This window comes from Chionomys nivalis, chromosome 13, assembly GCF_950005125.1.
Source record: "Chionomys nivalis chromosome 13, mChiNiv1.1, whole genome shotgun sequence".
In the NCBI taxonomy this organism is placed as follows: Eukaryota; Metazoa; Chordata; class Mammalia; order Rodentia; family Cricetidae; genus Chionomys; species Chionomys nivalis.
Window position 1 is genome coordinate 12,094,176 of NC_080098.1, and position 24,521 is coordinate 12,118,696.

At 42.2% G+C, this 24,521-nt stretch overlaps 1 protein-coding gene across 1 annotated transcript in view; it reads left to right on the top strand.

Annotated features, from left to right (window-relative positions):
* The window catches only part of C13H10orf67 (chromosome 13 C10orf67 homolog), a 94,888-nt gene that overhangs the window by 18,186 nt on the left and 52,181 nt on the right, over window positions 1–24,521 (top strand). Inside the window, exons 4-8 of the mRNA XM_057788010.1 lie at window positions 318–392; window positions 7,624–7,779; window positions 15,275–15,422; window positions 16,501–16,559; window positions 21,757–21,822. Coding sequence (XP_057643993.1) covers window positions 318–392; window positions 7,624–7,779; window positions 15,275–15,422; window positions 16,501–16,559; window positions 21,757–21,822 — 504 coding nt within the window. The remainder of the gene's footprint in view (window positions 1–317; window positions 393–7,623; window positions 7,780–15,274; window positions 15,423–16,500; window positions 16,560–21,756; window positions 21,823–24,521) is intronic.

Here is a 24,521-nt window from a genome sequence, read left to right on the forward strand (position 1 = left end):
AAACAAAAAAGCATGCAGGCTACACGACCATGTGAATGTAAATAGATCTTATTCTTTTTCTAAGCAGTTCTAGGAAAAGTCTGTAAGACTTTAGTTGATGTGTACAATGCAACATTGTCAAGTTGATCTGTATTTTATCCACAGCCCCTTTGTATTGCTCTTGGGTAATCAAAGATGAAAATTAAAATATGCCACAATAGCTTCAGTATAGAAGAAATGATAAATTGAAACTCTCAAGAGACTGATGGGGAATGGTTGCTCTGCCTTCTTACCCAGGCAGTGCCGTGGTACTTACTGCATTTGTCTTTGGTTTGCAGTCTGAAGACACCATGAGAAAAAGCTTTCAGCAACAGCTAAGTGATGCCATCGCTGTTATCAGAGGGATGTACAAGGTGGGTGAGTGCTGCCAAGGACAAGGCCAGCTTTGGTTCCTGCGTGTGCAGGGAGTGGAGCTCGCTTTGAGCGTCCACTCTTTACTTTGAGCTTTGAGGATATGTTTCCTCAAATTTCAGGTCATCTCAGAGAATTTGGGCTTAGACTATTGATGCTCACATTAAGTGCCCAAAGTCACACTATATGATGTCAGGCAAAACTTTCGAGACAACTGGAAAACGGCTCTCATTTCCCGAGCACCTGGGCAAATCATCCAAATTATCCAAAGTTCCGTGGTGAAGATGCGGCCAGCTAGAAGAAAGTCAGATAGCCCTAAGACTAGAGTTCCAAAAATAAAGTCTGAACTCCCAGAGATGCAGAAGCCTCCCCAATGACAGGTTACTGCTGTGTGCTCAGTATGGTTCTTCACTCTCACAGTGGGAAAACGCATACTCTCAAAGATGATTTTTAGACTTAGTCAGCACCTTAGGAACTGTCTTTGTATTTACAGCTACAATCTCATATTTCATTCCCATATACTTCAAAAAGTATTTATACTTATGGTCGATTGGCGCAGTGATCACTGCATGGCATTTGGCACGTCTGCATTTAACTATGTAACCGCATGTTTTGTGCTCTAAGATAAGGACGCTGCCTTTCTCGCTGTGGCCCTTCTCATCACTGAGCATCAGTTAGTAACTGTGAGTGGATGCTTTGCTGAGCCTGTTGTGGATGTTGGTGTTGCTTGGTTCTCACCCAACCTCACAACTGCACATCCTCTCCTCTTAAACTCACAGAAGCGTTTCCAACTTTATAGACTGAAAACATTAGTTCCACCCTAGCTTTCCTTTTACCAATGGCCTGGACACTGGAAGTCAGGCCTGACCAATGGGACAGCAGGTGAGTTTCTGTACGGCTTACAAGAAAGGATATATGCAGATTGAAGAAACTCGTCTTAGTTGCTTTCTATGGCTGTGCTAAACACCAGAACCAAAAGCCACAGGACAGGAGTTCAAGGCAAAAGTCTGGAGGCAGGAGCTGAAGCAGAGCTTACTAGTTTGCTCACCATGGCGTGCTCGGTTGCTTTCTTATTCAATCCAGTAACACTCAGAGATCTTGGCTCTCCCATATCAGTCATCAGTCAGAAAAACACCCCACAGACTTGCCTATAGGTCAATCTAAGCGAAGCAGTTTTTCTGTTGAGATGGCCTCCTCCCAGATGAGTTAAGTTGAAAAAAAATCAGCACAGAATCCACAGGAGAAAATATCACTCTTTTTCTTTTTTGTATTTATTTATTTATGTGTGACAGTCATAGGGTAACTTGGTGGAAATGGTTCTGTTCTTCCACCTTCATGTGAGTTCTAAGGCTGTGTAGGGCTCCCTCAGGAATACCCAAATGCATGAGTAGATAAGTGGACAGCAAATTATTGTTTTCACTATTTTGGTTGATGTATAAAAATTTCCACCAAGCCGGGCGGTGGTGGCGCACGCCTTTAATCCCAGCACTTGGGAGGCAGAGGCAGGCGGATCTCTGTGAGTTCAAGGCCAGCCTGGTCTACAAGAGCTAGTTCCAGGACAGGCTCAAAACCCTGTATCGAAAAACCAAAACCAAAAAAAAAAAAAAAAAAAAAATTCCATCAAAAACAAACAGACATACTTGAAAGTTATTTTAACTCTTCCTAATTTTTATCTACATATTTTGTGTGTATGTATGTATGTATGTATGTATGTAAACATGAGTGTGTGTGCCCATGCAGAGGTCAGAGAAGGATGTTAAGAGTTCTACTTTTGTCATCCTCTGCTTAACCAGTTGAGACAGGATCTCAACCCAGGATCTCACTGACCCTGGAATTGCCCTTTTACAGCTCTGTGGGCTGACTAGCATGTCCTGGAAATCCACCTGTCTATGCCTCAGCACTGGGTAACAGATGCACGCAATATGCCCGGCTTTTACTGGGTGCTGGGGTCTGTCAGGTCCTCATGCTTGTACAATTCTTATGGAGCTGTCTCTCCAGTGCCCACATTACCTTTAAACACGCATTAGTACATTTACGTACACTTATAGTGTGTGCTTCATATTTTACACACCTTCTGTTTTTGAGGTTCTGGTAATTGTCTCTCACAAGTACTAGCCCTCCCTCGTGAGATGACATTTGCTTTTAAGTTTTAAATTCTTGTCTATGAATTCATGCCCTTTTGAGTTCTTTGAGCCCCCAGGATAGTGGGAGCTTTCTTCCGAGAACACTTGCATTTGCTTCTGTGAGATTCTACGGGTCTGTGTAGACTATAATGTCTTTCTCAGCAGAAATGTTTTAGACTACCCAGATGTGTGAACATGGGAGAAGATTTCTTAGGATGCTCCCTGCCTCTGCCCTTCTTTGGTCTATTCCTACAGCCGCTTTCCAGACAGGTTCTAACTCCAGCCGTGGGGGGAGAAGGTGCAGAGTGCAAGATGGCTGTTTCCGACAGCAAGAGTCTGGCCCTGCCCTGTGCTGTCTGTTCCATCTTTAATAGGCCGCTATGACAAAGACATGGTTGTATTTTCTCTATGGCCTATAGTGAGCTAGAAGCTAACTTAGCAGCATTCATCTCTAGGGCTTGACAGATAGTGTAATGACTAAGACTACGTGTCTAGGAATCTGATTGGGATTGCCAGCCCTCCTGGGGAAAGTCCAGAGTAACCCCAGCAGATGGGAGTGGAGGCAGGGGGATTGTTGAGGCTTGTGGACCACCAGGTTCAGTGAGAGACTGTGTCAAAGCAAAAAAGCAGAACAGAGTAAACCACAGGATGTCCTTCTGGGACAACTGCCTGGGACCTCTGTACACCTGCTGCACCCCCCGCAGACACACAACGAATTCTCCAGAATCTTTGTTTACAGTGCAAGAGTAATTGAGAAATCTATGGTTTATTAGAACAGGTTGTAATCATCAGTCATTCTTCAATAATTCCTGCAGTACTGGTTTTCATAGACTTCAAATGTTCAAAAATACGGCAGAGTAATGGGTGTCACTCCTCACATGTACAATTTCTATTTCTGGGAGCAGAAGCGGAAATGGCTAAATTCTGCCCTTTGCCAAGTTTTCATAAGCATATGCTAGTGCAGAATTTTTAACCAAGCCCGCACTAGTGCGGTTGCTTGCCTTGTTGGATTAAAACATTTGTCTCTGTTAGGTTAAATTAAAGCCATTATTTGAATCTTCACTCAGACTTGTTAGCTTTGATTTGACTTATGACCTCACAAGCCTTGCTAATCCTGGTCACCTGCTTTGCTCAGGATTAATCATAAGAGAACAGTTGAACCTGGGAAATACAACAGCCACAGGGCTGTGGTTTTTTTTTTTTTTTTTTTTTTTTTTTTAATATAGAGCAGAGGACAAACATAACTGGCTCTCTGCTGCCCCCTAAAGACGAGTTAAGGATGGAGTTACTTCTCCCCGCTCTGGAGTGTGGCTCTTAAACTTACTTAACTTTCAAGTATTTGTGTGAGACATTATACTGTTTTTACTTCCAAAAAGAAAGCTTTAAAAAGTAATATCATTTCTATGTTTCATTTTTAAGAAAAGTATTGCTTAATCTATACTTCTGATAAAAAAAAATGAAGCTACTGTCAGTATTTCAAATGGAATTTTAATACCAGGACTTAGGTGTTTATAAAACCTATAAAACAGAGAGAGAAGGCCACCACCAGCCTTCAAGCTGATAAGTGTCACTTTAGAATGCCATTTACTGGATAGCTTCTTTTCCCCTTGATATCTGATCTTTTCTTTCTTGATAGCTTTAGATTCACTTCAAGTCTGTCTGAATATTTTGTGGCCCTATATGAAAATTATCAAAAAAAAAGAAGGAAGGAAGGAAGGAAGGAAGGAAGGAAGGAAGGAAGGAAGGGAAAAAAAGGCTAGTCTAGTGTGCTGGCATGAGCCTTTGATCCCAGACTTGGGATTAATCAGTCTCTGTGAGTTTGAAGCCATGCAGGCCAAACAGGACTACTTAATGAGATACTATCTCAAATGAACAAATGAAAGGATCTATTTACTCTGAATTGTAGAATTTTAGCACTTTTTGAATTAATATTTTGTGTCTGTGTGTTTTGCTGGGGATGGAATCCAGGGCCTTATGACTAGGCAAGTGTATAGCAAGTTTTATTTTTATTCTATCCTTCTTTATGATTTTCTTAGCATGTTTTATTCTTTCAAATAAACTAAAATAATTTGGAGGATTATTTCATCCTCAACAAAACTTCCCTGTTTGCATGTTTTTTAAAGCTTGTTCAAGGTCAGAAATTATTCATAAATTGTGGGGGAGGTTTTATCATTTATAGCATTCAATTTCCCCAAATAATAATGTGATTCATTTCTGTTTTCTATATTTCAAAAATTTTTTATAATGTTACTTACATAAGTTATAGATATTTTATGTAGCCAAGCTTTCCCTAAGTGTAATAGTTTATTTCTTCAAAAGATGTAATCTTTTCTGTCACATTTTTATGACTTATTCCTAGTGTATATTGAAAATGTTGGTACAGTGAAGTCACTTAGCAGCTTTATTAAATGCAGTTTACATAGCATAGTACAACTTAACAGTGGTGTGCAATCAGCAGCACAATTCAGTTTTAGAAGATTTCACTACACCTCGAATGCAGTGGTTCTACCTTCAGGGGTTTCCTCGCCTCGTCAAGAGAAGAGAATCTCTTCCAAGGAGACTCAGTGAGGATGAGCTCCTGGCTTGCTGATGTAGTTGCTTTGGGTTTTTGTTCTTGTTGTTGTTGTTAATCCAAAAGGTCACTAATCCCATTGGTTAAGTAGTGTTTCATATATGTAGGATGATCTAAGCTCCTTGGTGTGAGACAGAAGATCACCACCTCTCCCCATGTCTGTCATTCTATAATTTATCCAGACTTCATTCTCGGACAGTACCAAGCTATTTGAGGTCATTTGCCTTCCTCTAAACACCTCAGGTTATTACCACCACCCTGAAATGTTCACATGTTTTTCTTCTTTTCTATTTCTCATGTATTCAAATCTACCATTTTCTTACTGAACTTTTATGTTTTATCTATCATTAAAAGTGGAATATTAGCCTGGGGGAGTAGCTCAATGGTGGAGTGCTAGTTAGCATGTATAAAGTTCTAGGTTCAACCCCAAGTGGTGACAAAAAAATTAATGGGTTAGCAAAATCCCCTTATAATTATCATATTGCTACTTCTTTCTTAAATTGTTAATATCTATTTTGTATATTTCAGTGATTGTTGCATCCTTTACATAAATTGATTCATTATTAGGCAGTGACCTCTGTCTCTCGTGAAAACAACTGGGTCCAAATTTGTCTTGTCTGATATTAGTATAGTTGTCCTCCTTCTCTCTAGGTTAGGAATCACAGGGAAAATCTTGTGTTACCTTAAGATTTCAGGCCGTGTGTGTCCTTTAGGCTAAAGTGGGTCTTTATAGGAAATACATTGTTGCACGTTGTTTCTCTTCCATTCTTCCACGGCTCTACCTTTGGTTAGAAACTTCCATTCGCCCATAGCTGAAGTCGCTGCTGAAGGGAAGGGCTTGCTGGGGCCATTCTGTCTGTTGTCCGAGTTTGTGATTCTTTTGCTCCCCTTCCCCTTTCTTACCACTTCCAATTTGTTGCCTTCTTTGAAGTCCTATGCTTTGCTTTGTTTTCTTGTTGTCTTTGTGTACCTACCAGAAGATTTTTTAAAAATTTCACCTGTGGTTGACAAGAAGCGTGTATAAGATACCTCGTAGTTAAAAGCTCCCGTTTCCAGGCGTGGTGGCCATGCCAGCACCCATAGGCTGGAGTAGGGAGATCATGAGTTCTAGGCCAACAGGTGCCACATAGAAAACTCTGTGTCAAAAAGCTGGGGGAAGGAGACAGAGAAGGAGGGAGACAAGGAGACAGGGAAGGAGGAAGGGATAATTTTAAGCTAATAGTCACTTAATTTCAATGACATACAACCCTGAACACTTTAATATTTTCATTCATCCAATATTTTATGCTATTGATGTCACTCTTTACATTTTTTAAAATTATTTATTCATTAACTACTTATTGTAGCTATAGTTACTTTGAATAGTTTTGTTTGAACACTCCAGACATGTACCAGGGACAATGATGAACCGTATTCTGCCAGATGCTGGGGATTCAGAGGTACTTCTGGATCATGGCTTTTGTGGGGCTGAAGCTGGGTTATGGGGTGCCCCTGGAATAGGAAACTGAACTAATGCTTTCAGGTTTACTTTAGGAGGCCCGTGTGAGCATGTCTCCTGATGGGTCTCTGGATGGACAGGGCTGCTTCTGTATTGGGTGAGATGGATTGGCTTGCAGGGCTACTCATGCAATGGGATATGAATCGGTAGACCTTCCCCTGAAGGCATGAAGGCACATACTTCCCCAGCGGTCCCTTAGTGGGCTCTCACTGTTAAATGATGACCAGGGATGTTCCAAGGTGTTTCGGGATTTGCTGTGTGGCTAACAGCAATGACTCAGGGGCCTGGAGTACCATGATTGCTGCTCAGGTCCTGGGAAGGTGAGACTGCTCTCAAGTCACGGCTGAGACAGGCATTAGATGGATTTCAAGTTTAGGGTCTGAACTGAGACAGGCATTAGATGGATTTCAAGTTCAGGGTCTGAGCTGAGACAGGCATTAGATGGGTTTCAAGTTCAGGGTCTGCAAGCGTCACAGACAAGTGGACCTGCTACCTACCAGAAATGCGGGTGGGCTTGCTTCCTTCTAGATTTTTTAGCAGCTTGTGTTTGTGGTGGGACCAAACCTGGAAGTTTGTGGCTGAGTTCACAGTGCAATGGGTCTACTTATGACTGTTGTGAAAACTGTCATTATTGAGCCTACGACTTGGTATAGACCCACCCTCCCGAAACAGCACTCTTCGGGGTCAGCCAGACTTGTGCACCCTTCTAGCCGGGTAGGTCTTTGTCTTGACAAATGACTACCACAGTCTTGTGGCTGTGGGAGAGATGCCTGTGGAAAACGTATATTTTGTGGGAAGCCTCCTAATCAGTCATCGTCCTCTTCTTCACTCTTACTTGGATGACATAAAATCAGAACAATGTACCATGCTTTGTGTTTTATCAGATAATGTGATACTGTACTGTTTTATTGTGTACTTTAATTTAGAATTATTTTCAAAGAAATGTAAGAATGTTATAAAAATAAAATAGGTTTACAAGATATCAAATTAAAATGAAGCAATTTCTGATCAAATTTTTAATGTTCCTCTTTGCCTTCCAGAAATTCTTTGAGATAGAAGAAGAAAAGGCTGCCCTGCAAGATGAAGCAAACGTCAGAATGAGCTTTCTAGCAAAAAAGCTGAAAGAGAAAGAAGAAATTCTTAAGGATTTAAGAAATGAACTTGAACAATATGAAGAGAGTGGAGTTAAAAAGGTTGTAAGTTTAATTCATTTTTATAATAAATTATAGTTAATAGTAATTAATGTAAATAGGATTGTAGATAGCAATAATTCTGGGTTAAAAAAGAATAAGAACTGGACTGAGGCGATGACTGAACTGCAAGCATGAGGCCCTGGTTCAGGCTCCAGCACCCACAGAAAAGCCAGGCATGGTGACACTGTGGGCAGGGGCTGAGACAAGAGAATCCTCAGGGCTTACTGGTCACTCTGTCTAGATAAATCGTGGCCCCCAGGCCCAGTGAGAGTTTCTGTCCCCCCCCCAAATAAGGTAGAGAGTCAAAGAGGAAGACTGCTGATGCTATCTCCTGGCTTCGGCCTCTACAACACAGGTGTACAGGCACACAAACACACACCCATCCAGAAGGATGTAAACACGTGTGCACACACATATCCATTCAAACAGAAAGATGAAAGGGGTTGGTTCGGTGTATCTTGGCACTCACTCTACAATCTAAGCCAGTCCAGCACTTTACTACTCTATGGCACATTCTAGAAAATCCATAGTTGTAGTGAGGAGCTACGGGCTGCATTCCTGCCGCCTGGCTCCTGGCCGCCAGCTAGCTTATGCCCCGAAATAATTACACGGAAACTGTATTTTCTTTTAAACACTGCTTGGCCCATTAGTTCTAGCCTCTTAATGACTAATTCTCACATCTTGCCTAACCCATATTCAGTAATCTGTGTAGCACCAGTCTTACCGAGAAAGATTCAGCATGTCTGACCTGGTGGCTTGCTTCATTGTGTCTGCCCTGGAGAGGAGTGGCATGGCGTCTGCTTCACTTCCTCCCAGCATTCTGTTCTGTTTTCCCTGCCTACCTATGTTCTGACCTATCAGGCCAAACAGTTTTCTTTATTAATCAACCAATGAAACAGCAGATAGATAAAGACCCTTCCTTCTACATCACATAGTAATTATAAAGAGGGGCACCATAATTGTCTTCAAATTTTAACTTATAATGGAAATGAAATTGCCCACTTGCCAGTGACAAGAAAAATCCTGTTCTAGAGAATAACACTGTGAGTTTTTATTGTAATTTCTAAGCCTTCCATCCTTTCTGTAGTCAAGATGGTTGAAAAGGGACAAAACCAATCTCCCCAAGTCAGAGGCTTCCAACAAGCCAACTGGGATTGAACAGAATTGAGGCAGGATGGAAAGACAGGAGAAATTATGGGGGTATGAGAAAGACAAAGAGCCTGTTACTATGGAATTGAGCAGAAGGCTCTTGCTAGCTGAGAATCAAGAATTCTAACACAATTTAGCATTATTTATTATAAACATTACTAACAATAAATGTCCTTGATAGACACTTTTGGGGCCTGAAGGGATAGATCAGGGGTTAAGAATTCTGGTTGCTCTTCCAGAGGACCCATGTTCTGGGCCTAGTAACTATGCTGGGCCATTCACAACCACTCAGAATTCCAGCCCAGGGGATCCATTGTCTCTGACTTCTACACACACACACACACACACACACACACACAATCCTTTTTTTAAAGAAAGGAGATTGTAATTTCCATTAAGCCTGCTAAAATACCAGTCAGGCCCGTGAGTATCTGAGCTTTGTGATCTTTCTCTTCTCTCTGGGAGTCTCACAAACCCAACTCATATTCAGTGAAGATACCTTACCTTCTGAAGTTTTAAGTTTTCAATTGTAATTCTGTTCAACACATCTCAAGAACCACCCTGTGGTCTCATTCACAGTCCTTAGCAACCATTTGGAGATAAGGAATTCATAAAGTCCTCTTTGCGATGACTGCATGTGACTGAACTATGCCTCTCACTTGGGTGTTTCTTACTTTTTCCCTGATGCTTCTTTCTGTTAAAATCCTCATGCTTAGGGGGGAGGGGGAGAGGGGCGGGAGGAGGGAGAGGGAAATGGGAGGCGGGGAGGAGGCGGAAAATTTTTTTAATAAAATAAACAAATAAATAAATAAATAAATAAAATCCTCATGCTTAAATGCAAGTTAATTCTTTTTCTCTGAATGAACTCCAACTCTGCTGCAAACTAGATCATTCTGGAAATCCTTTCCATGGTCTAGTCAAGGATCTGGCTTTATGTAGTGGAAGCCCTGGAGGAGAAGTCTTCCGGATGCTCCCCATAGTGCTGTAGGACTGCGCCTTTCCTCCTGTCAGGTAGTGCCCTAACGACTTTTAAATCAAGATGTCGAGAAGGAAAATCTCAAACTTCCCTACTGATGGTCTCCCTAGCAAGAGGAGCCAGATACCATCTTCCTGATTAGACCCAGGGTCAGAGCAAACACAATGTGAAGAGCAGAAAGGAGAGCTTGAAGTTCTGTCTGGGAGGAATGTAAGAGAAAGGCGAATTCATTCTCATCTCCCGTCAGCTCAGCACTACCATCTGGAGCCCAGCAGTGAGCAGTCCGAAGCAGGACAGAATTTTCTCATGACTCTCTAAAGACAAAGAAGATGACTGAATGGGGGTTGCAGGACTAAGGATAAATAGGTGAAGCTAGAAGGCACACACACACACACACACACACACACACACACACTGGCCACCAATCCAGATTGAGTCTCCCTTGTCCAAAAATACCTACAGCTGGAAGGGTTTCAGATTTCAGAATTATAGTGTGGATTTCAGAGATGTTGGATAGCAGGCAGCCTGTGAAAAACATATTACTAAATTCCCTCGGAACAGACTTCCCTACGACTCTTGCTGTGTAGTTCTCACCTGTAGCTTTTGACTGGGTTTCTATTTAAAGTTTCATTATAGATAGCTGCCCCCTCTAGCGGCTCAGAAATCCTCTGAGACATTTCTCAATGCTAACCTGTAACTGCATTTGGAGCATAGAACGTAGAGAAACGGTGAGGATGCCAAGGGGACGGTCAACAAATGGCTCAGCAGGTGAAATGCCTGTAGCACAAATCTGATGGCCTCAGTTCCATCCCTAGAGCTTTAAGGTGAGAGACACGACTCCACGACTCCACAATGTTGTCGTCTGCCCTCCACACAAATGCTGTGGCACTCATGCCCCGTCCTCGCCATTTGCATGTACAAACATTACTAATGAATGAATATTCAGGGGAAATCTTGAGGAGTATTTTTTTTTTCATTTAAACACTGCTTGACCCATTAGTTCTAGCCTCTTATTGGCTTGCTCTTACATATTGATCTAACCCATTTCTAATATTCTGTGTAGCACCATGAGCTGGCTTACCAGGAAAGATCTTAACCTGCGTCTATCTGGAGTGGGAGAATCATGGCGACTCACTGACTCAGCTTCTTTCTCACAGAATTCTGTTCTGTTTACTCCACCCACCTAAGGGTTGGCCTATCAAATGGACCTAGGCAGTTTCTTTATTAATTAACCAATGAAAGCAACAGATTAATACAAGATCCACCTCCATCATTTTCCCTTTTTCTGTTTAAACCAAAAAGAAAGGCTCTCACTTTAACATAGTAAGATTACATATAGCAAAACAGTTATCAAGCAAGAATTACAGTTACAATATTTATATCTATTTTATCTTTTATCATAACTAAGGAAAACGATAACTAACCATTCTTCAACTCCATCAAAGACTCCAGAAGGATATAATATTACCTAAGCAAACAAGAGATTCGAGGAGTATTTTTGAAAACATGTGAAATAAACTAGCTTTGCCTAGTCTATTTAAGACTTGATTGATTCGTCTAATAATCAAATCACACCAGGAGCTTATTTATGTTAATAAACAGTCATGCTGTCTCTCCTGGCTTGGCTCTGAGAGGAATTTGATGGGATTGGCTAGAGAAGGACAGGTTCAGTAAACAAGGAGCCTAAGTTACATTTGCAGCCAGTGGAAGGCAGAAAGGGATTTTCAAGTTACAGAAACCTGGGTTTCTAATGACATCCTTGATCTCAGTTTTCCTGAGAACAACTTCATTCCAGTTTTTATTCTGTAGGAAATCAGTGTGGCTTATCTGCAGATTTGTGTGTTCTGGTTTGCTATGCTGTCTGTTGAGCAATCTCCCTGAGAACTGTAAAGAAAGCTACCCCATTGCAGTATGTCTGTGTGCCTGTGTGTGCCATGCATGCGTGTGTGTGTGTGTGTGTGCACTCGCCCGCCTGTGCACAGCACACACTGACTTTAATTTCAGCTGGAGTCCTCGTACTGGATGGGCTTTTCATTTCTCCCTCTTACCCCAGTGTGGCCAAGCTGTGCAGCCACCACCACCCACCCTCCACTGATGAACAGATCTGCTTGTTGCTAACCACACTGAATTGGAGGTGTCCTTCACGGATGGCCACTCTTCAGGGCTGCGCTGCCCTAGGGTGCCACTTTCCTGGCTGTCACTCATTTGGGAAGCACCTGCTCTTCTGTGTGGCTGTCACGAAGCAAGAGCACACATCACAGTCCTGCTCCCCTCCACTCCCGCCATCTAGAGATTAAGATGTCCAAGTGCCGTCCATGGAGTCTGCAGAATTGAGATGCTAATGTCACAGAAGAGAACTTCTCAGACCCTGGCTCATATGCATTACCTGCAGAGATTGCTCAGATACAGACCATCATAGGAGGTCTGGGCTGGAACCTGAGATGCCACCTCTCCAGCGTTCACACATGATGCCTACACATTGGGGCAAGAGTACATCAAGAGAAGGAAGGTTCTGCATCGTCCTGCTTTGGAAAGCACTTCTTTCCAGTATCAGCTTGGAGTTCTGAGACCTGCAATCAGACATACTGTGAACCTTATGCATATTCACAAGAGAAACTGCATTTATCCCACCAATTAAAGGCCTCATTTTCATAAAATGAAAGAAAAACAAGAGAAGGGAAAGTACTTTCATGAATGTAAAATTCCAGGATGATTGTGGACGACACGATCTTGGCTTATACCGAACCTATAAGTAACCAGCTAACTTTCCTTTAGTGATCTGCGTCTTCCTCAACCTTGTTTTATGAATGCAGTTTCTTTTTAAGGAAATTCATGGTTAAAGAGAGCCAGAGCTAGCAATGTGGGGCAGATGGCAGAAGGAACATCACCACAAAACTTGCCACTTGAGTGTGAGAGAGGAAGGCAGCAGCCAGGACTAAGGCTTTGTTCCCTTTGCTAATGAAGTGTCCTCGTTTCCCTGGGTGTCTGAATAGTTAATTACTTGCAGTTCCTGCAGCTGACAGATGGTGGGGACAGAGCTAAAGACTCACCTCTGGAGAACCAGGGCTGCAGATGGATGGAGGAAGAGTGCCTCACTTTAGTGGGTTTTCCTTGGATCTCGCTTTCCCACACGGAGGCTCAGAAAACATATTGCCTGGGAGCTTCTCTTACTTTGATCTTCATCTGGTTTGCTCAAATAGTTCTTAGGTTACGGACAATAACAGGCATCCATGTAACCCTCTGTGGATGGCCTTGAATTGCCAGGTGTCATGTCAAATACATACTTAAACAGATTCAAGCTGGTGTTGTTCAATATATACAACACATATATAAAATCCCTTAGACCATAAACACATTCTCTAACTGTCTTAGCTTTAACGGTGTGAGACGTAGAAATACTGAGCCTCCCTTAATTTTTTTGAGAAAACCATGCTGTTTCTTAACTGTTCATTAGGCCAGTTAGCACTCCTTTAGTTCTGCATGTTAGGATCTGAGCACTATGGTTAGATAGTCTAGTTAGAAAGGTGAAGAATTTAAGAGCAAGGACTTAAGGGATGCCTCAGTAGTTAAGAGCACTGGTTACTCTTCCTGAGGACGGCATTCAATGCCCAGCACCCATATGGCAGCTCACAATTGTCTGTAACTCCAGTTTCAGGGATACAGCATCCTCTTCTGACCTCCAATAGCACCAGGTAGACACACGGCACAGACATACATGCAGGCAAAATACTCATACACATAAATCAGTGTGTAAGTAACTAAATAAATCTCACTGGGATAGCCAGGCTGGGCTATAGAATACTAGCCTGTTCCAATGACAATAAATAAAATTAGTGATTATTATGCTGGGATAACCTAAATAGAGTAAAGATTCAAAAGCTCAAAGATTTGTAATTTGTATATCCAAGCTTAGTATAAAACTCAACAGCATATTCAAATGCTATTAAGTCCAATGTATAAGATTATAATTCTATTAGTAAATCACTAATTTAAAAGGGTTTGTTAATGTACTATAAAATATTTCAATGCTTGTTTTTCTTTTAAAAAATTATGATCACAGGGAGAAACATTTTAATTATTTACTTTCTGGTTTCTCAAAGCTAAGTCAGAGTACAGTCCTAGAAGAAAATCGGTGCATTGGAAAAATCACTTTGTTTCTGAGTGTCTATCTATTCTTATTTATCTACAATCAAGGAATTACTGTAAAAGGAACGACTCATAATTCAGCTAAGATTACTTTGAAGCTCAAAAGTATTTTCAAGTCCATGGGAATTTCAAAGCAAGACATGTAGAATTGTTTTCCTATTTAGCATAATAATGCAACCGTTATTTTTAAATTGCATGATCCGCAATGGAGTATAAAATTCTGCACCAGCCTCTGTGATCCATGACATCTTAATTTTTTAAAGTGTGTCCATAAAACGTAGACAACCATAGGCGAGTATATTCAGATGTTTTCAATAGCTTTGAAACAGACAAGAGGAAGAAGAAAAAAAAAGGGGTACCCTCCCCAAATCAACTTCCATTGCATAGGAAAAAGCCTCTGTCATAACGGACATGGCAAGATTTAAACAAAAGACACACATAATAAAAATGTAAATGAGTTTGCTTTGCTAAAACTATAACTTTAAAGTCTTTTGTTGTAAGTTATCCTGAAACCTTCTTACAAGGTAATCACTTTGCATAGAGATTTAAACCCTAGTCTTCAATAGCGTTAACTGCCTGCACAGCCCCTGTGACAGGCATGCAAAGTCACGTTAATGTTCAGAATATGAATTGCCTCTGGGTGGCTCCTCCACCCAGAAGAAAACCAACTGTGTGGATATCTGGGAGCCTGATGGGCTCCATGCGGCTCCCAGCCTGCACACGTCACCCCTTGACATGTGATGGGTTCCTCGTGACACTGGCAGCACCGACACTGGGAAGTGCCACAAAGCAACAAGCCCCCTCCTTAGTCTTGCACTTTGCCACCCCCTGGCGCTGCCCATCCACGGTCTCCCCAGCCTGCCTAGTTACAGGGCATAACACTTCAGATCCTGAGAGGGAAGTGTGGGTGGAGGGGCCCCAGCTGCCTCCCCGGACACAGCCTCCATAATAAATTGACCTGAATGATGAGGGCACACAAACAGTATGATATGCATAATTCCTGTCAATAAAGTGTCCCCATGTGCTGGGGTCTTTGTACAGAATGTACTGAGCCCTTTCTTCCAGCCTGTTCTATTTAGTCCCCTTCCTTTTTGCTATTCATATTATAAGTGTGTAATAGAATTCAGAAAATTATATGATAGAGGCTCTGCATCCGCATTGCCTTAGAGTTGCATATTTAAACCCTTGGTTCCCTGCGTAGAAATATGGAATTCCCTGTCTTTGCAGGACAATCTAGGCAAGGAGGCCAGCTCTCCAAGGCCAACCTCAGAAAAAGAACTTATGGAATGCAAGATGGAGAACGAGAGGCTGCTGCAGGTGATTGCGATGCTGGAGGAGGAAGCGCAGAAGAGACTGAAGGAAAACTCAATACTAGGTAACCCTTCCGGCGCTTCCACGGAAAACGTGACACGTCACAAACTGTTGTGTTTGGCTTTTCCCCTGACATGTGTTTAGTTGCTTACACCTAGAAGACAGCAGTGTGATAGCTGTCTTTGTTTTCCTTAAGATAGCTTCTCTTGCTTGGAGCATAGGATATATCTGTGTTTGTGCGACCGAGCCGTGCCATGTAAATGAACTCAGAGTGTTTGTTTCAAAAAAAAAAACAAACAGAAATACACATGAGCCTTAGCAGAAAAAAAAAGTGCTAATCAGTTTGTTCTGCTTCGCTTAGAAGTGCTGTAAAGAGACGTGTGCTCATTTTCCTTCACTATAGCACACATAAGGGAACATGTTGGGGTGTACTTGTGGAGAAGCAAGCTCAGCCTCTCAGAACAAAGTGCTAGGACTCACACTCAATTTTTGATCCAAATTATAAATGCAAATTTTTCCTTCGGCGCTTTAGATTCCCTTTTGTTTAGTCAATAAGCATCAATAAAAATTACAATTTTGTCACCAGAAGCATACTGCTGTAAAGTGCCTTTAAAATTTGACTGTAGCCATTATATTTGTGGTTTTCTGTATGATGTTCTGGTAATCTACAGTGTGAAAGCAGGGCAAAGACTAAGAACACGGGTGTGAGTATTGGCGAGATGAGTCGTATTACGGTGCCCTGTGGTACAGGATGACATCGTGCCTCTGTGACGCCGTTTCTCTTCTGATGTGGTGTGATGATGCTTTCTCAGGTTGTGGTCTTTCTTGGCAAAGCATAAAGAGCCACCTGCTAAAGCACTTTGTATTGGCTGGAACTAACGGCAAAGAATGCCCACTGCTATACTGATGAAAAGCATCCAGCCTCAGCCACATTTACTTCTTACTCCCTATCTGACTGGCCAGCCTAACAGCAGGAAGAAGGCTGTGAATGTCAAGGGCATTTGTGAAGGTCACGGTCCTGCTAGGACTCGTGAACACCACACCTGCCCGTGCCTCCGTGGCCTGCCCCAAAGCAGGCGCTTTGAATACAGGGGCATAGGTGTGTAATTTCATGGTCGGCCTCTCTCTCCTTTTGTTTACAGAGGATGAAATTATATGTCTGAAAGAGGTCGCAGACCAGGATCAGCGGACTATTCAAAAGGTACGAACATCTTTTACATTGATAAAAGACTCTTTTTATTTATTTATTTTTCTTTCTTTATTTATTTATTAAAGATTTCTGCCTTCTCCCCGCCACCGCCTCCCATTTCCCTCCCCCTCCCCCGATCAAGTCCCCCTCCCTCGTCATCCCTAAGAGCAATCAGGCAAATGGACGGAAATAGAAAGCACTATCCTGAGTGAGGTGAGCCAGACCCAAAAAGAGGAACAGGGGATGTACTCACTCATATTTGGTTTCTAGCCATAAATAAAGGACATTGAGCCTATAATACGTGATCCTAGAGAAGCTAAATGACTCTTTTTAAATTGAAATATCAGCACCATTGGTGAAATGACAACATGTCCAGGGTATCCTCAAATGTAGAGAAAGTTGACTTAAACATTTCCCCATTGTGTCATTTTAACAACATATTTCCTTATTATCTGGAATAAAGGGGCTAATAATAAATAAAAATTCTGAGTGAAAACTCACTGGAGTATTGAACCTTTGCTTGTGAGCATCAATCGCTAAGAGTGAGACTACATTGCCACATCTTTTTTTTTTTTTTTGAGTGAGAATGAATTGGCTTATTCTGCTCGGCCAGTATTGGTATCATGAAAACCAAGAATTCCCGTACACCTGATGCACAGCGCCACAGCAGTAGCTCTTACCCCAACTCGCCACCCCCATAAGCCACCCTGCTTAAAGTCTCCTGAGCAATGCTCCTCCCCTGTACTGTGATCCCCAGTGCAGACAGCACACTATCTCACCTGTGCTGAGGACCATGCTCGAAATTCTGAAATACACTCCTCTAGGGATACATAGAATGAAGAAGCATTTGGAGTTTATAAAATTTACAGATGGAAAGGCAGACCCACATCCCCAAGTTATTCCAAGAAATGTATGTATTTTTCCAGTAACCCAGCCAACTATCAATTTTAAGTTAAATTGAAAGTATGGATCTTGGGGCTGGAGAGAAGGCTCAGGGGTTAAGGGCATGGGTGCTCTTCCAGAGACCTGGGTTCTGTTCCCATAACCCAACCAACCAGTTATAACTCAGTTTCATGAGATCAGATCCTCTATGGACAGGGCACACATTTGGTACACAGACATATGTGCAAGCAACACAACCATATATATAAATATAAATATTTAAAAATAATGAAAGAAAATACACACACGCACACACACACAACCTTTGCTCTTCAATTACACAAGTCACATTTCAAAAGCATGATGACCACACAGACCCAAGTAGTTTGGGGTCTGATTTTGCAGTGTAGGATATTCCTGGAGTTTAGATAAAACTAGTTCCAAGAACCGTAGTTAACACTGATAGGTCAGAATCAGGCTGTGGTTTCCTCCGCTAGGCAGGTTTCCATGAAATGATTTCATTTTCTCAGGCATCACCTGGTCTCCTTCAGCAACACTGTAGGCCCTACTGTTACAGACTAGGAATGGCGTCTGTGGGGAGACAGTCCCAGAGTCTCAGAATTGGTTCCATTCTTGTAAAAATAAAATATCCAGATTCTGCTTTTACCCGACCTGTGAGGGAAGTGCACTGTTCATTTAAAGCTCCCAGACCACTCATCTTCTCTACCTCTGGGGAGAATGAATTACGGAGGTGTCCTACTCTATGTGGAAAACAATATGTGGTTAACGCCAAAAATGTCCCCTGTAAGTGGTCAAGGATGCAAACCATGCCCCGTGTGAACTGACCTCCCTCAGTCGCAGGCTGCCCCAGCTTCTAGATTTGTGCTACCCAGGGCTTTCTTTCTCCCAGCCACATGTGACCACTGGACGTTTGCAACATGGCCAATGCAACTGAGGAGATTCATTTTGAACAATTTTAACTTTAAATGAAAAAAAAATTCAGTGCTTGTTTCAATAAATGGAAAAAACCTTCATGTTTTCAATAATTTAGATAATGAATCTGCCTTCTTATTTGTAAGTTTTCTGAAATCTACATAGATAAGAACTTAGCTCTCCAATTTTCCCTATAATTAAAAAAGATATATATGCATGTGTTTTTTAAATTTTTTCATATAAAATTTGAGATATTTCCCTTATAATTCTAGTATTTATTGATACTTGTATTTTTGTAGGAACAGATAAAAATATAGTTTTAGTGTTATGTTTTACCTTTTAACAAGGCTACTCTGAAATGGAATTTAAGTATATGACTCACAATGTATTTCTGTTTGCCAGCTCTATTTTGGATAACTATAGCACAGTGGTTCTTAGCTTCCTTCCTAATGCTGTGACCCTTCAGTACAGTTCCTCATGTTGTGGTGACACTAACCATAAAATTATTCTTATTGTTACTTCATAACTGTAATTTTGCTACTGTTATGAATTACATATATCTGATATGCAACTCCCTATGAAAGGGTTTTTGGACCTTTCACTATAATCTGCTGTAGTATAGCAGATCTCTTTCAGCTCATTGATGAAACACGATTAATAAAAGCTCTGAGTCAGGCGGTGGTGGCACACGCCTTTAATCCCAGCACTTGGGAGGCAGAGGCAGGCCAATCTCTGTGAGTTTGAGGCCAGCCTGGTCTACAAGAGCTAGTTCCAGGATAGACTCTAAAGCCACAGAGAAACTCTGTCTCAAAAAACAAAATTCAAAACAAAACAAAACAAAAAACAAATAATAAAAGCTCAGAGGCAGATATTGGGGTACAACCTGAAGACCAGAAAAGCAAAGCAACCAGCCACTGGCTCTTATCTCAACCTCAGTCAGCAAATGGTGATCTTGCCTCCAGGAAACCTCAGAAATGAGAATGAGCCTAAGAGCTGTCTCCTCCCATCTTATAGTCCTCTCTAGTTCTGGGATAAAGGGCATGCACCACTACCACCTGGTTTCTATTTCAAACTAGTGTGGCTACTGGGATTAAAGATGTCTGTCACTGCTGCCAGGTCTGTAAGGGTGAGCAGTGTGACTGTTTTACTTTTCTGATCCTCAGGCGAGCTTTATTTATTAAAATACAAATGAAATATCACTACACACTCATCCTTGGAAAGTCCTGTGTTTCTCTTGCTTTTCCTTCCAATTACTGGAACTTAATACAGACGCAAAATATAGACTCACTTATCGAGGAGAAATAATCTAGACTACTAGGTTCCTGCTTTATTTCTGACTTGCCCTATAGACTAGTTCTTCTTTCTCCAAGGCTTACAATGTATGTAGTAGAGATCATACTGTGTGTGGAAGTGGTTTGCCATCTGGAAGCAGGTGAGACGTTGCTGAACAAGAAAGAACAGATCTTTGAAGTGTGTTCCTAATACCCTTCAGTAAATTAGTTCAATGGTGTTTATTAGGTGGTTTTGAATGTCACACACTGCACTACTGTCAGAAAAAGTTGAAATGTGTGGATATGTATGTATGTACATACATACACACACGCGCGCATACACACACACACACACACACACACTGTGCCTGCTGTGAAGTCACGGACCAAGATCACAGAACAGGGTAACACATAGAGAATAGAATCTGGCTCCATCTGGAGGGTTCTAGAAAATCTTCCCAGACATTCCCAGGCTCTTTCTTCTCCTGGTCCTCTTGGAAGGGCTGCTCAGAAGACAAGAGGGCATAGAAGCTGGCGTCCAAGTGTGAGTGTTGCTGAGTGGTGGGAAGTGTATTCCAGGACTTTCTGACACGTGACATGGCTGTATGAGGGACCTGTTGAGACGACAAAGTGAGAATCTGTTGTAGAGCGCAAAGAAAGAAACTAGAGGGAATGTGGGGAAGAGGCAGGCGGAACAAGAACGAATGTAAAAAACAAATTTGAGTATCAGCTAAGACACAGGTTCCCTTCTTTAATCAGTAGCTGTAATAAGTTGAAAGCGGGCGTGACTCTCACCTTCGGTCTGGGATCGCGGCCCTGCAGTGTAGAATTCAGTAGCGTTTGTGCTTTAGTTCCAGGGATCTAACAAAGAGACTCGAAGCCTGCTTTCCATCTGCTGCCACCTCACAGTCCCTTTTTGAAACTGCCACTCTGGTAGGTGGCAGACCAGGAGGCAGAGGGGACAGTAGGAGTGTGATGCTCAGTAAGCTGGGGAAGCTGTAGGAGGTGTGCCCAGCTTGGGTTAGATCGAAGCTGGCTGAACTGCCTCCCAGAAGCCAGACAGAGCTAGGCAGAAAGAAAATGAGAGTCCAGAAGGGAATCCTAAGCGCCATCAGAAGCCATCTTTTAAAGGGCAAGGTGTGTGGTTTCACTAGCTGGGGCAGAGAGGTATATGAGATGGAGGATGGCAAAGATCAGACACAGTGGAAAGGGTCACTCATGCCAAGGGGTTGGATGCCTTCCGAGTCCTCGGAGAAACCTGGGCACTGTGCTAGGCTCAGACTTGGGTTTCATCTAGGTAAATACAACTGGGCGGTGGTGGCGCACGCCTTTAATCCCAGCACTCAGGAGGCAGAGGCAGGCGGATCTCTGTGAGTTCAAGGCCAGCCTGATCTACAAGAGCTAGTTCTAGGACAGGCTCCAAAGCTACAGAGAAACCCTGTCTCGAAAAACCAAAAAAAAAAAAGATGAATAGGAAGAGGAGGGGGGTCTGAGCCAGGGTGATGAGTCAATGGGCAGCTTAAAAAAACAGTAGACAATATAGTCTTGACTGTGACTCAAGATGTTTATCAGATTAGTAATTACAATTAATTGATTGAGCTGAGCAAAGGCCTAAATTAAGGTTTGAATTTTACCAATAAAAACAGAGATTAAACTACAAAAACAAAACAAAACACAAAACAAAAACAGAAACAAGAAAAAAAAACTGCATAGGGACAGAGATAAAATGTGTGGTTTTTAGGGGAATTTTCAGTCAATATGAGTATAATTTGATATGCAAATAAATATAGCACAAAAATCTGAAGCAAGAGAATGTAACATACGGAAAGTTAAGCAAAGTTGTCACGGGAACTAGGCTGACTCACTGGGCTGCATGGTGAGGTCATGTTTGAGGGTGGCAAGGACAGTTCTAAGTACATTGGCATTGGTTTTGGATATTACGTTTTGTATAATAATATTATCAAAACATAATAATCTGTAGGAAATTACTTTTCTCTTTGGCCATATTGTGATCCATTTTTCTCCCTTATTAAAATGTGTTTTTACCACACTCTTCTGAGGAAAGCATTTTAGGTGTTGTATTCTTATCTTTAATCAAAATGCCATGTTTTTCTCTCTTACAGTTAATGGACAGCAGAGACAGACTGAGATATGAGTTGGATTGTGAAAAATTAGCCGTTCAAGATATGGTAAGATGATTTATATTCCCTCTAAGGAATCTGAATTCGAGACTTTAATTTTTTTAGCTGCTGCTCCTGTAACTTTGCTGTGAACTGTTTGTTTCTACTTCATCAAACTCCTAAGTGTACATATAATTGTAGAAACTTCTAAGTAGGTGTGGAGGGGGACATCTGAATGATGCTATGATAAACTGGAGGTAAACTCTGGGTAAGAAACAGTCTGCCCACTTATAACAGTGTACAAACTACTTTCATTTTATTCTGGAAATCTGAAAGCAAAACAGAAGCTGAGAGGCCAGGATTTTGAAGGATTTGCCATTTTCAGTTACAAATTCCAGTGACTGACAAGAAAGGAGCCCAGCTAGATAGTTTGGCATTCTGCGGTAGTCTCATAAGACAACACTGCCTTTTCAAGTTCTTTAAAGAGAACTTTCCAGACGGCTGGCCTTTTATCAGTTCCTCCCCACCCCCAGGGCCCTCGCCACCAGCTTCTGGTGCTGGCCTGGCTGTCAGCTGATCACCACCACTATGTCTTTGTTACAGTGAACTGTGTTTATTATAATAAAAAATAAAACACAGCTTGACTTGGGTCTCCAATGTGCCTGGAAAGAATATGATTCTGTCTGCAGGAGACAAGGTTGCTCCAGGAAAGCCACACCACTTCGGATCCTGAAACATTGCCTTTTTCACAGCTTGTCACACTTGTGCCAAGTTGTGACTGTCTCCCCAACTCTGTTTTGTTACTCCCGGGCACCCTGTGTTTTGGGTTCCTTGTCATAGAAATTAATGGAAAACAATGGCCCTGGATTACAATGAAGCCCTTCTATGAAACCAACTTGGAAATGCAGGCGAGGGGGAAAAATTAAGACCCACTATTCACAAACACCACATGTTAGCAATTGCCTTATTTGGTCCTTTACTTTCAAATACCTGCATATAAAAAGCTGCCCTCTGTTGAGTACACTTGGTGAATTTCTGGTATTCTCGCGAAGTCCAGCCTCTGCCTCCAAAAGAGTTAAATATACACGTAGCAATTAAAGGGGATGTTTCTACTGGGGGGAAGTAAATGTGACTTTGTTAGCTTGTCGGCAGCCACGGAAGAACGCAGCGCTCCAGCAGTGAATTCGCGCCTGTCCTGGGAGTACCCCCCATGCCCTTTGCTTTTTTAAAGACTGTACGTGTTCAACGGGTGCTATTGTCTCACCCACAGGGGAACCAATCCCGTTTTATTTTGTTGTTTAGGAGTTTGTTGAGCCCCAATCTTGTTGCCAAGCAGCAAGCGTCTGCCTCAAAAACCAAACAGAACAAACAAACAAAAAACAGAACAACATTAGAGTTTTTAGTATGCTTGGAACTAGTTTGGGGAGGTTCCGGTTTTTAGACTGTCCTCCAGACGAAGGCCGTCCTGGTGGACTTGCTTCCCTCCACCTCCCCAGGGCATTGGTCCTGCATGAGAAGGAGGTGATTTGGGGGATCGTTGGCACTGTTGTTTCATGCTATGCTGTGTGTCCATAAATCAGAGGGGAGGAGTCTTTGGAGGGAGTAGAAGAATGCGGATGTGGCCTTTATTTTATAAACAGCTATTTTCTCACTGACAGTCTCCTGTTCTTTGGTTTTCTGTTACTGTTTCCCACAATACTTTCTGGCCTGTTGAAAGTCTCAAGTAAGAAGTCAATATATGTTTTTAAGAAACAACCCAATAAGCATAGGTAGGCAATCACACGTGGTATGTTAGAACTGTCATGAGACAAATATTTGAGAAATCGAAGCAGGAAAGAGTCATTTGGGCCTACAGTTCCCAAGGTTCCAGACTGTGGCTCACTGGAACCATTGTTCCTAAACCTGTGATAAGTAGAACATCTGGGGCCAGAAATGGTGGCGCTTGAGGTATCAGGACAAGGACAACCAGAGGGACCCAGGACAAGATAGAGTCCCTAAGAACATGCTTCATATTTTCTCCAGCTAAAGTGTCACCTTGAAGTTCAACTACTTCCTAATAATGCCGGCCACTTATTAATCCCTTAGTAGTATACACATCCATTGATTAGGTCAGAGTACTCATGACCCAATAGCTTCTCCATGGTTGGGTCCATTTTCTACAGATTTAGCCTTTAACACACAAGTCTTTTGCGGGGCGGTGGGGGGGAGTTTCATATCCCTGCAATAGCATATGGAGAAATTGTATCCCTAGGAGGGACTTGGAGAAACATAGGAAAGAGTTCTTCATCTTCCCATGGCCCTTAAGCGAATGTTTTCCATTTGTCTTGAAGTGTACAAAGGAGTGAGTTCCCCATCAGAAGAGAAGCTTGATTGAGCCTCTTCCTTGACCTGATACCCATATGCCTCATCTCTTTCTGCTTTCTTGGTGCTGCCTAGAGTCAAGACAGACAATACAGTTTGGACTCTAGTGCCATTCTGGACACAATACTAACAGAATCCTGGGGCTCCAGATGTCCAAATTCCTTTAAGTGCATGCTTCAAGTCAGTCTGGTCCTGTTATGTGTGGCGGTGTCTGGCCAACCAGATGGGAAACTGATGTTTCCAGTGGTCTGAGGAAAGAAACCTCACTGATCCCAAAATTCTGTGAAGACTAATACTGAATGAGCAGTAGTGGTGTGACTGGGCACAGGCTGTCAGAGGAGATCTTCTCTTATGGTCTCACTACCCACTGCTCAGTCCAGTGTGTCCCCTGCAGTGCTGGACAGCTG